This window comes from Hemiscyllium ocellatum, chromosome 24, assembly GCF_020745735.1.
Source record: "Hemiscyllium ocellatum isolate sHemOce1 chromosome 24, sHemOce1.pat.X.cur, whole genome shotgun sequence".
Lineage (NCBI taxonomy): Eukaryota > Metazoa > Chordata > Chondrichthyes > Orectolobiformes > Hemiscylliidae > Hemiscyllium > Hemiscyllium ocellatum.
In genome coordinates, this window is record NC_083424.1 from 4216936 (window position 1) to 4234761 (window position 17826).

The following is a 17826-nucleotide window of genomic DNA, read 5'->3' on the forward strand; positions in this document are numbered from 1 at the left end:
TTTGGAGGGTTGTTGCAGACTCAATGGGCCAAATAGCCTCTATGCATACTGTTGGGATTCTATGAGTTTTGAAGGCGTAAGAATATGAGGTTGGTTCACTTTTCAAATGAATGGAGAATTTCTTCAGGTTTTGAATTCGATGCCTGCTCTGATTATGGCCTTATTTCCCCTTTCCTGTCTGTTTCCCCTATCCCTTCGCTGCAGGGTTGGCAATTCCAGACAGGGAGAGGAGCCAGAGGATTCGGGTGCAGGTTTGAGTGAGGGGAGAACAAGTTAGTGATGGGCTGCAGGGCAGCGCAGCAGAGGCAAGGGGACAGTGGGCAGCTTTCCCCAGAGGGAGATGAGACCAGACATAGACTGCACGGGGAGGGGAGCCTGCTGTGTCAGGCAAACGTGGAGTTGGAGGTTTAGCACCAGAGCCCCATTTGTTCCTGGTATCACCATGGATCCCTGTCGGGACTTGATCTTTGACCCATGTAGAAATCACGACATTAATCAATGAAATCCAAGGCTCAACAAATTGTAAAATCACAGAGTTTGAAGTTGTGTAGCTTGTTAATGAGGAGAAGGGGTTGGTTTAGCATAGTTGGCTGGATGGCTGGTCTTGTGATGGAGATTGATACCAACAGCATAGGTTCAGTTCCCACACTAGTTGAGGATTACCACAAAGGATCCAACCTCCTCCCTCCACCCCCCCCCCCCCACCCCACCCCTTGCCTGAGGCATGGTGACCCTCAGATTAAACCATCATCCAATCATCCATCTCTCTACGTTTAATAAGCTCCCTGTTGAACTGTGGCAACTTTATCTTACCTTTATATGAAAATCCTACGTTTACAGAATCACATGCCCTTTATTGGAAACTATGTTAAAAAGTCTTGAATTTGACAAAACTGTAAACTCCATGATGTTGTTTTTGCAGGTTCAGCCTCCTTTTGAATTCTCCGAGTCCCCTGGCTCTCCTAACCTCGTCACCTTGCTCACCCACCAGGGCCTCTCCCTGACTCCAGCTCCAGTTCGCAACAGGACAGTGCCAACTCTGACCCCCCTCCAGAACCAGCACATCAACATCGGACTCAAACCTGTCGATGAGATGAAGGGACCGTTTGGCAGGTTTGTAAATTAACCCTAACCAGCAGCTGAACAGCCACAGTCCCTGTAAAATCAGACCAGGCCTCAAAGGTAAAAGCCACACCAGTAAAAGACACATTCAGGTCTCATGTTCTTCCCTCACCAGCAGAGAACGATCAATACTTGTAGATGTAGAATTCCCAAGACTGTATAACACTGAATCAGGCCATTCAGCCCAACTCATCTGTACTGGTATTTATGCTGTGCACAAACTTCCTGCCAACCTCTTCTCATCCTGTCAGCATTCTCTTCTAATCCTTTGTCCCGTGAGCACCTGTCCCTTAAATGTGACTACACCAACTGCCTCAACTATTCCCTATGGTAGCAAGTTCCACATTCACATCATTGTCTCTTGATATTTAAAAAAAAATTACTGAGTTCTTTCCAGGATTGTTTAGTGAATGTCCTTGTATATTCCTGATGGATATGATTTTTCAGGACGGACTTGTGTGTGTTATTAACGTTGAAGAGTGAGAAAATGAGCATTTCCCACTATGGTAATGACCTCATATGGATTTACAGCTCAGGATCTTTAAGGAGTAAGATCAAACATTCAGGCCCTCCTCATTGTCTCTGTACCAATGCCCATCATTCCTTTGTTAATGTAGGTGTTGTTGGCTAAACCAGCATTTATTGCCCATCCCTAATTGCCCAGGGGGCAGTTGAGAGTCAGCCACATTGCTGTGGCCTGGAGTCACATGCAGCTCAGATTAGGTAAGGATGGCAGTTTCCTTCTCTAAAGGACCAGACGGATTTTTCCTGACAATCAACAATGGTTTCATTCAATTCTTAATTCCAGAATTTTGCTAGTTTCAAGTTCCAAATGTTGGATTTGAACCCAGGTCCGCAGAACATTATGGGGTCTCTAATTAATACTCCAGTGATAATATCACTAGACCATTGCCTCCTTACAGGTAAAAAATGAGGTCTGCAGATGCTGGAGATCACAGCTGAAAATGTGTTGCTGGTCAAGCACAGCAGGTCAGGCAGCATCCAAGGAATAGGAAATTTGACGTTTCAGGCATGATGAAGGGCTTATGCCCGAAACGTCGAATTTCCTATTCCTTGGATGCTGCCTGACCTGCTGTGCTTTACCAGCAACACATTTTCAGCATTGCCTCCTTACATTCATGTAACTGGTAATGTCACTGTAACTGGTTACTAACAACCAGTAAACCATTTCCTGTCCAAAACAAGAGACTTTTCTGATTGGACCAGTCAATGATCTAATTTGTCTGTACCCTATGAGACCATACAGGTGCCTATCCTGAAAGAAAATGGTGACAGAAAACTTACCCAACAGTTCAGTCCAAGCTCTGCTTAACTACAAATACAACTGTAGTTGGGTGTTGTGATGAGTAGAGCTTAATGGTCTGAATGGCCTCCTTCATTCATAGAATCAGAGTCCCTACAATGTGGAAAGAGGCCATTCAGACCATCGAGTCCACACTGACCCGCTGAAGAGCATTTCACCCTTCCCACCCCCTTACCCTACATATACCTCGACAGAGGTAAATCAGTCATTCATTTAATGGTGAGTATTTTTAATTGGGAACTTGTGGGAAGTGGCCGGCACAGGTAAGGCTTGCACTTATTACCTATACTTTGGACTGTGCAATTTGTTCAGCTATTTAAGAGTTGACAGTTTTGTTAAAGGGTATTAGTGACCAGATGACTTTGTACAACATTCATCCAACTCCAGATGTATTGACTGCATTAGACTCCTCCAGCTGCACATTGTGGGATTTTAACCCACGTCCCAAGAGCAGCAGCCTGGTTCACTAGTCCAATGATATTCCCACTACACCACCATCTTCCCCGGTGCTGCCGAAGGCCTGGAGAGAGGTTTTCTTTTGTTAATTCGGATCCACTGCTGACCATTATTGCACAATATTGCACAAAAGAGAATTGGAGAAGCAATGTGAATAAACTATTTTAAAATGAGGAAGGATTTTGATAAAAAGAAAAATGGGAAGAAACTGTTCCCCTTTGCAGCTGGATTGGTAATCAGAGGATGCACATTGAAGATATTTGCTGTAGTTGCATAAATGGACAGGAAAAGCTATGGTTGATCTCCTAAGATAAGGTTAAGAGGAGATTTCATGGAGGTGTTTAAAATGTTGAAGGGTCTAGGTAGATTAAATAAACAGAACTTTTGTCCAATGTCTGAAGAATGATGAGAACACCACCCCCTGCTAGGTCCCCTCCAAGCCACTCCCCATCCTGACTCAGAAATATATCACCGTTCCTTCACAGTCACTGGATCAAAATCCTGGAATTCCCTCCCTCAGGGCATTGTGGGTCTGCCTACAGCACATGGACTGCAGCAGTTCAAGAAGACAGCTCATCCCCACCTTCTCAAGGGGCAACTAGGGACGGGGCAATAAATGCTGGGCCCAACCAGTGATGTCCATGTCCCAATGGCTGTGGGCATCATTGATAAGGCCAGCAGTTGTTGTCCCTTCTCAACGGCCCTTTAACTGGCTGGCTGTCTAGACTATTTCAGACTGCAGTTGAGTCACCCACATTGTTGTGGGTCTGAAGTCACATGTAGGCCCGACTGGGGAAGGACAGTAGATTTCTTTCCCTAATGAAGCAGATGGGGTTTTTATAACAATGGTCACCGTTGAGCAAATATATTTTTTGTGTAAAAAAAATCCAGCCTCTTGTTGAATTCAAATTTCTCTATGATGGGATTTGAACCTATATCACTAAGATATTAGTCAAGAACTTGAATTACTAGTCCAGTAACACCACTACTGTCTGTATACTGTGTACCCAGGTGTATAGTGATTTACACACAAGACAGATGCAGTATGAGGGTTTTTTTTAACGTAGTGAGTGCTGAGGATCTGGAGTGCACTGCCTGAGACTGTGGTAGACAGTGGAGAGATTATAGTTTCAGACAATGAGTCAAACATCTGTCTGGTCAAGTGAAGTGTTCTTGAAGCAAAGGAAGCCTGGAATTATTCTCTGATGTGTTGCTGCCTCTGATGTTGAATGAATGTGTGAGAAGGATGAGCAAGATGTTACCAAGGATGATGTATCCTGTGCTCCAAATGTTCATGAATTTCCTGCACAACCCTCAGGTCTCTCAGCGCTGGCAAACTGTCTGATCTACTGCTGAAGGCAGCATTTGGGGGACCCAACTTGGACCCTGTCAGCTACGATAGCCTGAACACCGAGAAACCAATGGATGTAACAGGTAGGGAGTCCCAAGTATCTGCTCATAAAAAGCTGTCTCCAGGCATTCGTTTTAACTTGAGCTGCAGGATGTAACTTGCGGATTCTTGCATGATTTGAAGAGCTCTGCTGTTCTTGGCTGGGCATTCGTCAACCGAGATCCTGATCCTCTGTATCTCACTACCTCCTTCAAACCTCTTCTTGCACCAAGCCTTCAGGTGACTCATCCCTAATGGCTCCTCATGTTGCTTGTTGTCTGTTTTTTGACTGGTTCCACTCCAGTGGAACATCCAGTATGTGAAAGGTGCCATATAAATTCAGGAGTTGTTGAACATCAGGTTGAAAGTGAAAAAGTCTGACCTGGCATTTTCTGTTCCTCCCAGTGTGTGCTGGTTTCAGAGTTTTGGCTTTGGTTCCATTTCTTCAAGGTTAAAACACTGGATTTTATAACATTTTCAACTGGCTTCCCCAGCTACCAACAAATCACACACACTTGTACACACAGGTGCATGCACACGCACTCACACATACACTGTCACACACGCACACATACTCTCACACATACACACACATACACTCTCTCATACACAGACACGTATATACACACTCTCACACATAACACTCACACACACACTCTCTCATACACAGACAGATACAAACATTCTCACACATAACACTCTCACACACACACACACACTCTCACATACACACATGCATACACTCTCACACATACACAGACACATACACATTCACACATAACACTCACACACACACATGCACTCTCTCATACACACAGGTGCACACACACACACTTGCTGTCACATGCACACTTATACATACAGGTACACACACACACATAACACTCTCTCACACGCACACTCTCATACGTACACACACAGGTGCAGACATCCAAACTCTCTTGCACACACACTCTCATGCATACAGCTTTCACACACACTCTCTCTCACACACACACACACACACACACACACACACACACAGTTGCACACCCACACACACACATGCGCACACACACACACACACACACAGAGTCTCAAACACACATTCTCTCAAATACACTCTCACACACACTTGCATGCACACACTCTCACACAAACACACTCTATCTCACACACACATTCTCACTCACTCTCTCACACACGCATATTCAGGCACACTTATATGCATTCAAATGCTCATACATGTAGACATGCATTCGGTTGAACATGCATACACGTGGTACAGATTTACGCACACAGATACTTAGATACATAGATATGCAAACATTGACACTGTTGTACATTCAAGCACACATATACACACAATCTCACACTCTAGTATACTTACTCAGTCATGTACATCACACAAACACTGAAAGACTGGACAGGCTCGGGGGTTTTGTTCCCTCACTATTCTGGATTTATTGGGAATAAGACACTGTCACAGAGAAACAGAGGAGTCGCGAATTCTCCGACAGTTTCTCAATGTTTATATGTTCTCTGGAGTTTAGGAAAATGGAAGATGACCTCAAAGAAACGTAAGCCATTTTAAACGGGTTAGAATGAGTAGATGCAGGAATTATGAGTCCATTTGCTGTGGGGTCTATAACTCGGCACACTTTTGGCAGAAGGACAGGTGATGAAGAGTGAGATGAGGAGAAAAGTCTTCACTCAGAGGATGGTGAGTCTTTGGAATTCTGTATTCCAGAGGGATGTGGTGGCTGAGTAAGTTCAAGAGAGAGGTTGAGAGATTTGTATGTGGACTTCAGTAAGGCATTCGACAGTATTCCCCATGGGAGACTGGTTAGCAAGTTTATATCTCATGGAATACAGGGAGAACTAGCCATTTGGATACAGAACTGACTCAAAGGTAGAAGACAGAGGGTGGTGGTGGAGGGTTGTTTTTCAGACTGGAGCCCTGTGACCAGTGGAGTGCCACAAGGATTGGTGCTGGGTTCCATGCTTTTTGTCATTTATATAAATGATTTGGATGCGAGCGTAAGAGGTACAGTTAGTAAGTTTGCAGATGACACCAAAATTGGAGATGTAGTGGACAGCAAAGAAGGTTTACCTCAGATTACAACAGGATCTGGACCAGATGGGCTAATGGGCTGAGGAGTGGCAGATGGAGTTTAATTTAGATAAATATGAGGTGCTGCATTTTGGGAAAGCAAATCTTAGCAGGACTTATACACTTAATGGTAAGGTCCTAGGGAGTGTTGCTGAACAAATAGACCTTGGAGTGCAGATTCATAACTCCTTGAAAGTGGAGTCACAGGTAGATAGGATAGTGAAGAAGGCATTTGATATACTTTCTTTTATTGGTCAGAGTATTGGGTACAGGAGTTGGGAGGTCATGTTGCGGCTGTACAGGGCATTGGTTAGGCCACTGTTAGAATATTGCGTGTAATTCTGGTCTCCTTCCTATCGGAATGATGTTGTGAAACTTGAAAGGGTTCAGAAAAAATATCCAAGAATGTTGCCAGAGTTGGTGGATTGAGCTACAGGGAGAGGCTGAACGGGCTGGGGCTGTTTTCCCTGGAGTGTCGGAGGTTGAGGGGTGACCTTATAGAAGTTTATAAAATTATGAGGCATAGATAGAATAAATAAACAAAGTATTTCTCTCAGGTGGGGGAGTCCAGAAGTAGGAGCATAGGTTTAGGGTGAGAGGGGAAAGACATAAAAGAGACCTAAGGGACAACTTTATCACACAGAGGGTAGTGCGTATATGGAATGAGCTGCCAGAGGAAGTGGTGGAGGCTGGTACAATTGCAACACTTAAAAGGCATTTGGATGGATATATGAATAGGAAGGGTTTGGAGGGATATGGGCCGGGTGCTGGCAGGTGGGACTAGATTGGGTTGGGATATCTGGTTGACATGGATGAGTTAGACTGAAGGGTCTGTTTCTGTGCTGTGCCTCTCTGTGATTATGACAATGACTCGTTAATCATGACATTGCTGGATATGGGGCTAGTGTGGGAATATGTTGTTGAGATAGATAATCAGCTATGATCTAGCATTTGGAATATTGTGAGCAATTTTGGGCTCTGTATCCAAGGGAGGATGTGCTCATGTTGGAGGGGGTCATGGGGAGGTTTACAAGAATGATTCAGGGGATGAAGGGCTTGTCATATGAGGAGTGGTTGAGGACTCTGGGTCTGTATTCAATGGAGTTGAGAAGGATGAGGAAGTATCTGATTGAAGCTTACAGAATACTGAGAGGCCTGGATAGAGTGGACATAGAGAAGATTTTACCAGTTGGAGAGATTCAGACCCGAGGGCACAGCCTCCAAGTGAAGGGATGACTTTTCAGAACTGAGATGGGGTGGATCTTCTTCAGCCAGAGGCTGTGGAACTCATTACCGCAGAGGGCTGTGGAGGTCAAGTCATTGATTGTATTTAAGGCAGTGATAGATAGGTTAATGATTAATAAGGAGGGGGGATGGTCAAGGGTTACAGGGAGAAGGAAGGAGAATGGGATTGAGAAACATATCAGCCATGATCAAATGGTGCAGCAGACTCGCTGGGCTGAATGGCCTAATTCTGCTCCTATATCTTATGGTCTTCTGGTAGAGTAGGGCTGAAAGTTCTACTCCTGTGTTCTATCCCAAATTCTGATTGCTCAAACACTGAGAGCTGTGCCATCAGATATTGAGGGATTGAGTTGTGGAATTCCCTCCTAAGACCTCTCTGACTCTTCCTCACTCTTCCGAGACTGTTTACAATCTACCCCCGACACCAAACATCAGCCTCCCCTAACATGCCTTTATGCAGCTCGGTGTCAAATTGTGGAGGACAAAGTGAGGGCTGAAGAGCTTATGTCCGAAGCGTTGACTCTCCTGCTCCTCAGACGCTGCCTGACTGGCTGTGCTTTTCCAGCACCACACTCTTCGGCTAAATGTCAACTCGTGTTTGTTAATGTTACTCTTATGTTCCTTAGCACTAGAGCACTAGATAAATACAGATTCTTGTTGATCTGTTGGAGTGATGGATGTGTTGTGAGCAGTTAAATGGCCTAAGGTTTCAAAAGAATGGCTACAATGACCTTTCACCTCTGTTGGGTTTACTGTGTGTGGTTCAGGGAGTCTCTGTGATGTGACCCTTGCTTGTCGGTGCTCTAAGGAATCTCTGACAGAGTTATTGTCTCCATCTCTCTCCCCAACTCCAGGTCCTCCCAGAGGCTGCGTGTCTTCAGGGATAGGGGCAGCCTACTCCAGCAGTCCAGCCCCCGTGGTGTTCACCGTGGGTTCTCCTCCCAGTGACACCTCCCCACACTCGGGCAGAACGCGAATGTTTTCAGGTATGATCGCTCCTGATTTATTTTGTTCAGCCTGTTTAAAAAGTAAGGGATTGAGCAACCATTGACTCGTTGTTCTTGAGTCACCCACATTGGGAGCAGTGTTCAGCCTATCCATTCTAGAAGTTTCATTGCATGACCTCCCACTGCCCCCTCCCTCCCATTGTATCACCATAAGCTGCTCTCTTATTATAGAGAGAGAGAGAGAGAAGGAGGGGGGTCCTGATGATGGTTTAACCTGAGGGTCACCATACCTCCAGCGAGGTTGAGAAGGAGAGTCTCTCATGGTAGCCTCAGCTGATGCAGGAACTGAACCCACACACCATCTGTTTCACAAACCAACCTTCTACCCATTGTTAATTGCATGGAACTCCATGATTGTATGTCCCCATTCTCCGCCCACCGATCAGCAACTTAAACTCTCTGTTCACCTCATTGGCTGATCTTTGGTTGCCAATCGAATGGCTGTTACTTCCCCCTTTTTCCAATATATGTTTTAACTCATAAAGTGTTCATGGTGTATAGTGTCCCTGTGACTGAACCAGAACCTCAGAGTTTGGGTCATGCTAGCTGAGGTAGGTGGTTATCTGGCTGTACCTCCTTCAAGTCTGCTTGAAGTCTGCTTGGCATTGTGAGAGCTCCCTGGGCAGCCTTCCTGCACAAGGTGGTGACAGTCCAATGTAGCACTTTACCAAGTTAATCAGGGTCAATCCAATGCAAGCACATGGCCTTCCCCTGGGTTGGGAGCTGAACTGGAATGTTTGAAAGAAAATAATAAAGAAAACACATTTCCTGTTGCCGCAGTGATTGTTTTATCCTGTTACTGGGAACAGGGTTGTTGTGGTCAGCCAGAATCCGAGGCTAATGTCCTGGGGATAGGGTTCTAATCCCACCATGGCAGATGGTGAATCAATAAATATCTGGAGTTAAAGGTTAGCCTAATGTGACCATGTAGCCATTTTTGATTGTTGTACAAACCCCTCTGTTTCACTAATGCCCTTTAGGGAAGGAAACTGCCATCCTTACCTGCTCAGACCTACATGTGACTCCAGACCCACAGCAATGTGATTGAATCTTAACTGCCCTCTGAAATGGTCCTACAAACTATCCAGTTGGAGGGCAATTATCAAAAACATTGATATTGCCCCATGAACAAAGCAACCAAATGACAAGCCAGAGTGCCAATTAACAGTAGGCCATTCTACCCCACAAATTTCCTTCCCCCGTAAGACTTTGCGTGGCCGTGGTCTACAATCCTGCCAGGCCTGGAATAATCAGTAATGCCTGACAATGCTGAGGCAATCCTGGAGGATTGGCGACACAGTGTGGTGGGTCACCTTCCCTCTCTCCTCTCCAGACAGTGTTGTGCTTTCTCAGGGATGTTTTTGGACACTGAGTGAGAAAACTGTTGTGAATCATCCCTTCTCCAAATAAACATTAAATGTCAGACTTAGAGGGCACAGAGCAAAGCTGAAGGCTTTGTATATTGTTTTCTCTCATTTCCAGGATGTGGGCAACATTACGTTTTTAGCCCATCATCAGTTGCCCTGGCAACAGGAAGAGGCTCGAGTCACACATAAGGCCCAATTCAGAAGCTCACAGAGTCATTTAGGGCAAATGGTGATCATGTCACTGTGCTACCAATCCACATCCACAGGATACTGTCCCAGGGTTTGACTCCAGTGTCGAAATTTGAATTCAGTAAAAAAAATCTGGCATTGAAAACTGACGATGACCATATAGCTGCTGTGATTGCTATAAGAGTCCATCTGGTTCACATCTGTCCTCTGGGGAATCTGCTGTCCTTACCTGGTCTGGCCTACATTTGACTCCAGACCCACAACAATGTGGTCGACTCTTAGATGCCCTCTGGGCAATTAGGGATGGTCTGTCCTGGCCAGTCGTGAACAAATAAAAATAATAACAGCATTTGACCCGTTAAATGTGGCTGTTACTGTCCACCCATCCAATGAGCCCTGTTCCTCCACTCTGCTCCCATAGGTTTTAAGTTTATTTCCTTCACGTGACCTGTTTGAAATCTACTCCACTCCTGGGGAGCAGGTATTCCCTGATTCCTTATTTCAACCCATCACTGTCTTGTACCCCTCCATCAGGGGTTCAACTGCTTCCTTCATGAAAAAAGACTTAGTTCGGTCTTTGTTACCATCAGCCAGTTATCGCACATTTCAGATGTTAGGATCTTACAGCATAGAAAGAGACCAATCAGCCCATCATCTACATTGGCTCTTGGAAAGAGATTTCAGTCTATCCCACTGCCAGCTCTTTCCCCATAGCCCTCTCAATTTTCCACAACTAAATCTATGTCTAATAACATCACACCTCAACTTTCAAAACTCCAAGGAATATAAGCTGGTTTTATGCAGCTAGTCATCACAAATTAGCCATTTGAACCCCTGTTATTCGTGTGCATTCTACTTAAATTTCAACATCACTTCAGTATCTCATTCCTTTTTATCCCCAACTCCACATCCGAGCTAATACAAAACAAAGAACTGCTGGACCCCGAAATAAAAACCAAAACTGCTGGAGAAACTCAACAGGTCTGGCAGCATCCTTTGGAGAGAGACAAAAAGTTAACTTTTCAAGTGCAGTGACCCTAGATCAGAACTGTTCTCCAAAAGGATTGATGGGCTTGAAGCATTAACTTTGTCTTCTCTCTCCAAGTATGTTGCCAGGCCCATTGAGTTTCTCCAGCAGTTCGCTTTTGTTAAGGCTGTTGGAGTCCACAATGGGAATCCTTTTTTGAGCGTTAGAGATGTCAGCAGCATCACCTTCCTGTTTGATTTCTATATCTAACCAACTGTGCAATTCTTCAGCAGATTAATATTTAACACAAAGTCAATAGAATACGCTGTGAAGTTCCTCATTTATATCCTTGTTACTGTCAGAACCAGAATGAAACGTTCATGAGGAGTGCATTCAGCTGTGAGTTGTAAATGATCTACATCTAAATTCAAATCAAAGCAATTTGCTTGCTTGGCATCTCATTCACTAACTTAAATATCCACTCCCTCCACCCCCGGGTTCAGTACCAGCAGTGTGTACTGTCTGAAGTTGTGCTGCAGAAGTTCACCGATGCCCAGGAGCAGCAGTGTGTACCATCTACAAGATGCACTGCAGAAATTCAACAAAGATCCTTCCAAACCCATGGCCACTTCCATCTAGAAGGACAAGGGCAGCAGATAGATGGGAATACCACCCCCTGCAAGCTCCCCTCTGAGCCTCTCACCAGCCTGACTTAGTAATATATCTCCGTTCCTTCAGTGTCACTGGGTCAGAATCCTGGAATTTCCTCTCTAAGGACATTGTGAGTCTACCCACAGCACATGGACTGCAGCGGTTCAAGAAGGCAGCTCACCCCCACCTTCTCAAGGACAACTAGGGACGGGCAATAAATGCTGGGACCAGTCAGCGATGCCCACATCCTGAGAGCGAGTATTAAATGAAAACCCATCCAAGTATTTTACACATATCTCCTATTTATCTAGGAAAATCATTTTACAATCATTTGTAAATAATTCTTAAATCTTTAAACTCAAGCAACTTTCTGGAAAATCAGCTGTGAATTAATTGCAAGGTGACAGCTGGATTAAGACAAGTCTGCTGTATGTTTTTAGACAAACAGAAGCCTGCAATCAGCCAATCAGCAGTCAGACTAGAGCCTCTGTGTACTGAAGACATTCCAACACAGCTGGCTCCAGTACTGGCCAAAAGCTTTCTCCTCATGGTTTATTCAAGGATGTTACTGTCGAGACAGCGTTCATTGCCCCTCCTTCACTGGCCTTGAACTGAGTAGCTCTCTAAGCCATTTCAGGGAGTACAGTTAAGAGTCAACCACATAGCTGTGGGTCTGGAGTCACATGTAGGCCAGACCAGGTGAGGAAAGCAGATATGAGAACAGAAATTGCTGGAAAAGCTCTGGTTGCATATGTGGAGAGAAATCAGAGTTAACGTTTCAGACTGTGACCCTTTCTTGCAACCTCCCCTTCCCCAATTCTGAGGAGGGTTCATTGGACCCCAAATATTAACTCTGATTTCTCTGCACAGATGCTGCCAGACCTGCTGAGTTTTTTCAGTAATTTATATCTTTGTTTCTGTTTTACAGCATCTATAGTTTGTTCAGATATTATTGAGGATGGCAGGTTGTTTCCTTGAAGGGTGACTAGATGGGTTTTTGCAAGAATTGGCGATTGTTTTCATGGTAACTGCTGAGAACAGTTTTCCATTCCAGATCTTTTTGAATTAAATTGCAATCTCACCAGCTGCTTGTGGTGGGATTCGAGCCCACATCCTCAGAACATCAGCCTGAGCCTCTGGAGGACCAGTTCAGAGACTTCCCCACCATCCTCCCCTTTGTCTGCACTGTGTAGCTTGGCTTTGAAATGCTTCACCTGTGTCTCTGCCTGTTTCTCGTCCTGTCACAGTTGGCTGCTCCAGTTCGATGAGCTCAGTGGGCTCCAGCAGCAGTCCAGTGTTCCAGTGTTCACCAGCAGGGACCAGCGCAGAGTCCCCTCCGACAGCGTATGAGGGACCCCCAAGTCTCCGGTACACATACCCTGACACCATCACCACGAACATGGAGGCAATGGTGACCTTCGAAGCACCAGAATTACCAGAAGAAACTCTGATGGAGGTGCTTAAAGTTTAAAGATTTTTGTATAAAACAGCATGTGCCAACAGATAGAATTTTTGGGCAAAGGGTTACTTTAAACCTCTAGGTAGATGGTGGCATGGTGGCTCAGTGGTTAGCCTCACAGCGCCAGGGACCTGGGTTCACTTCCCACCTTGGGTGGCTCTCTGTGTGGAGTTTACATGTTCTCCCTGTATCTAAGCGGGTTTACTCTGGTCTCCTCCTGCAATCGGATTGGTGCTGGGTCCGTTACTTTTCGTCATTTATTTGGATGTGAACATAATAGGTATAGTTAGTAAGTTTGCAAATGACACCAAAATTGGAGGTGTAATGGACAGCGAAGAGGGTTACCTCAGATTACAACAGGATGTTGATCAGATGTATTAATGGGCTGAGAAATGGCAGATGGAGTTTAATTCAGATAAATGTGAGGTGCTGCATTTTGGAAAATCAAATCTTAGCAGGACTTATACACTTAATGGTAAGGTCCTGGGGAGTGTTGCTGAACAAAGAGACCTTGGAGCGCAGGTTCATAGCTCCTTGAAAGTGGAGTCGCAGGTAGATACGATTGTGAAGAAGATGTTTGGAATGCTTTCCTTTAATGGTCAGAGTATTGAGTACAGGAGTTGGGAGGTCATGTTGCAGCTGTACAGGACATTGGTTAGGCCCTGTTGGAATATTGCGTACAATTCTGGTCTCCTTACTATCAGAAAGATATTGTGAAACTTGAAATGGTTTAGAAAAGATTTACAAGGATGTTGCCAGGGTTGGAGGATTTGAGCTACAGGGAGAGGCTGAACAGGCTGGGGTTGTTTTCCCTGGAGTGTCAGAGGCTGAGGGGTGGCTTTTTAGATGTTTATAAAATCATGAGGGGCATGTTTAGGATAAATAGACAAAGTCTTTTCCCTGGGGTGGGGGAGTCCAGAACTAGAGGGCATAGGTTTAGGGTGAGAGGGGAAAGATATAAAAGAGACCTAGGGAGCAACATTTTCACACAGAGGCTGGTACATATGTGGAATGACCTGCCAGAGGAAGTGGTGGAGGCTGGTACAATTACAGCATTTAACAAGCATCAGGATGGGAATATGAATAGGAAGGGTATAGAGGGATATGGGCCAAGTGCTGGAAATGGGACTAGATTAATTTAGGATATCTGATCAGCATGGACAAGTTGAACTGAAGGGTCTGTTTCCATCCTGTACATCTCTATGACTCTATGTGCAGGTTAGGTGAATTGGCCATGCTAAACCTGCCCATAGTGTTCAGGTATGTTAGGTTAGGTGTATTAGTCTGGAGTAAACGTCGCGCAGTAGGCGATTGGTCTGGGTGGGACGTCTCTGGAAATTCGGTGTGGACTTGTTGGGCCAATAGGCCTATTTCCACACTGTAGGAACTCTATTCTATTCTAAAGCTGCCATAGTCCCAGTTTAACCTCGAGGATCATCACTCCTCAGGTGAGGGTAGAGGTTGAGAAGGAGAGTCCTTCACAATAACTTCAGTTGGTGTGGGAATTGAACCCATACTGTTGGTGAGTGCTTTATATCACAGAGCAGCTGTCCAGCTAACCAGTCCTTGCACGTTCAGGCAGGGAGACGGCCAGGAATTGAACTTGACTCAGCTACTTGAAAAGCAGCTATACTCACGATTACACCGCTGTTACTTACCCATCTTGAGGTTAAAGGTGAATTACAGATGACACCTCAGTAACAAAACACATCAAAAGACTCTGCACACTGGAAGTCTGAAATAATGACAGAAATTATCATCAGGCCTGGCAGTCTCTGTTCAGAAGCTGAGAGTCATATTAACCCCAGAACGTTAATTCTGTTTCCCTCTTTATAGTTGCTGTTGAGTTTCTCCAGCATTTTCTCTTTTAAGGATAGATTGGATATTTTGCATGCTTTTTCATCCCATTAATTTTTTTGTCCAGTGATAAGTGCTCGAATCATTCTGGTAAAAACAATGACTGCAGATGCTGGAAAGCAGATTCTGGATCAGTGGTGCTGGAAGAGCACAGCAGTTCAGGCAGCATCCAACAAGCAGCGAAATCGACGTTTCGGGCAAAAGCCCTTCATCAGGAATAAAGGCAGAGAGCCTGAAGCATGGAGAGATAAGCTAGAGGAGGGTGGGGGTGGGAAGGGAGTAGCATAGAGTACAATGGGTGAGTGGGGGAGGGGATGAAGGTGATAGGTCAGGGGGGAGAGGGTGGAGTGGATAGGTGGAAAAGAAGATAGGCAGGTAGGACAAGTCATGGGGACAGTGCTGAGCTGGATGGCACCTGAGCTGGAGGTGAATTTCCCTCCCCACCCCTTTCCGCCTTCTGCAAAGACCGTTCCCTCCGTGACTACCTGGTCAGGTCCACGCCCCCCAACAGCCCACCCTCCCATCCTGGCACTTTCCCCTGCCACCGCAGGAACTGTAAAACCTGTGCCCACACCTCCTCCCTCACCTCTATCCAAGACCCTAAAGGAACCTTCCACATCCATCAAAGTTTTACCTGCACATCCACTAATATCATTTATTGTATCCGTTGCTCCCGATGCGGTCTCCTCTACATTGGGGAGACTGGGCGCCTCCCAGCAGAGCACTTTAGGGAACATCTCTGGGACACCTGCACCAATCAACCACACCGCCCCGTGGCTCAACATTTCAACTCCCCCTCCCACTCTGCCGAGGACGTGGAGGTCCCTCACCACCAGACGCCTGGAGAAAGAACACCTCCTCTTCCGCCTTGGAACACTTCAACCCCAGGGCATCAATGTGGACTTCAACAGTTTCCTCATTTCCCCTTCCCCCACCTCACCCTAGTTCCAAACTTCCAGTTCAGCACTGTCCCCATGCCTTGTCCGGACTTGTCCTACCTGCCTATCTTCTTTTCCACCTATCCACTCCACCCTCTCCTCCCTGACCTATGACCTTCATCCCCTCCCCCGCTCACCCATTGTACTCTATGCTACTTTCTCCCCACCCCCACCCTCCTCTAGCTTATCTCTCCACGCTTCCAGCTCTCTGCCTTTATTCCTGATGAAGGGCTTTTGCCCGAAACGTCGATTTTGCTGCACTTTGGATGCTGCCTGAACTGCTGTGCTCTTCCAGCACCACTGATCCAGAAGCTCGAATCATTCTGGCAAGTTCTGGAAACTCTCCTCTTTCTCCATCCGTTTTCTCCGTGCCCTGTCTCACTCGGGCTTCCATTCGCTCATTATGACTCACAGTGGCCTCCTGGTCAGGCAGTTCAGTTCCCATCATCTCTCCCTATTTCAGGAACCTGCTCTGGCCCCACAATCCTCAAATCTCTATGTATTCCTCTCATGTTGTCCTCTCGACTGCTCCACTGTGAATCACTCTGGGAACTGTGCCTTTAGCTACCAGAGCTCCATGTTTGCAGTTCACCTCCACCTCAACCCTCCCTAGACCTTTGGTTTTATTTTAACAAAGTTAAAAATCACACAACACCAAGTTATAGTCCTACAGGTTTATTTAGAAGCATTAGCTTTCGGAGCACTGCTCCTTTGTCATGTAGCTCGTGGGGCAGGATAGTAGGGCACAGAATTTATAGTAAAAAATACCATACAATTGATGCAATGTATTAGACAAACCTAGATTGCTGTTAAGTCTTTAATCACTTACCATGGGGATGCAGGTTTTGGATTGACTCATATGTAAAACCCCAAACTTCTTTCAAGTCCCATTCCTGAGATAACTTAATGTTTTATCAATATAAAAAAAGGTGACATCTCACTAGGTGTGAGGTTAGAGCCTGTCTGTATCCCAGTCTTGAGTCAGACTGGGGGTGTGTGTGTGTGTGTGTGTGTGTGTGTGTGTGTGTGTGTGTGTGTGTGTGTGTGTGTGTGTGTGTGTGTGTGTGTGTGGCCTTTCACAGCCTGACCAAGGCTGTTTCTTGAAGAGTGACAAAGGAAATGCAGCAACACATTTGTACACAGCATGATCCCACTGAGAGCAATCTAATAAATCAGCAAATAATCTGATTTCAATTGTGTCCATTGAGGGATAAATATTGACCAGAAAACAGAGGAGAGCGCAATAGATGCGAAGCTGGAAACAGCATGAAATGTTGACTTTCCTGCTCCTCGGGTGCTGTCTGACCTCCTGTGCTCTTCCGCCTTCACATCTACTGACTCTAGCTTGTGCAGTCCTAAAGACAGTGGAGAACTCCCCGGGTCATCAGTGACCATTCATCTTTGAACCCCGTAGAAAATCTCTTCAAACCAGCTAATGGTGTGCTCAGGCGTTGGTGTCATTGAAGGTGCTGACGTTAGTGTCTCGCTGTGGGGGGAGGGGGTGGTGATGTCTAGGTCATTATGCCAGCTCAGTCTGCCCAGAGGAGATACCTATCCCAGAAATGGAGAATTGTGAGGAATCTCTGTAGGTCATCGCAAATTTCCTGGAGCAGTCTGTGATTCCCAACTCCGGCTGTGGTCGTCTCCTCCTGAATGATTTCAGGCCCATGTCTCACCTTCAGCCAGCAGCCAAAACAGACTTTCTGATCATTTACCTCCTTACCATTTGCTGTGCACTCATTGGCTGTAGCATTTCTAATGT

General features: G+C 45.6%; 1 protein-coding gene across 6 annotated transcripts in view; it reads left to right on the top strand.

Moving 5' to 3' along the window:
• The window catches only part of ulk1b (unc-51 like autophagy activating kinase 1), a 101567-nt gene that overhangs the window by 62898 nt on the left and 20843 nt on the right, over positions 1 to 17826 (top strand). For all 6 annotated transcript variants that reach the window (XM_060843373.1, XM_060843372.1, XM_060843374.1 and 3 more), the window contains 4 exons: positions 923 to 1113; positions 4221 to 4336; positions 8484 to 8615; positions 13058 to 13266. In XM_060843373.1, the coding sequence (XP_060699356.1) occupies positions 923 to 1113; positions 4221 to 4336; positions 8484 to 8615; positions 13058 to 13266 (648 nt within the window). The remainder of the gene's footprint in view (positions 1 to 922; positions 1114 to 4220; positions 4337 to 8483; positions 8616 to 13057; positions 13267 to 17826) is intronic.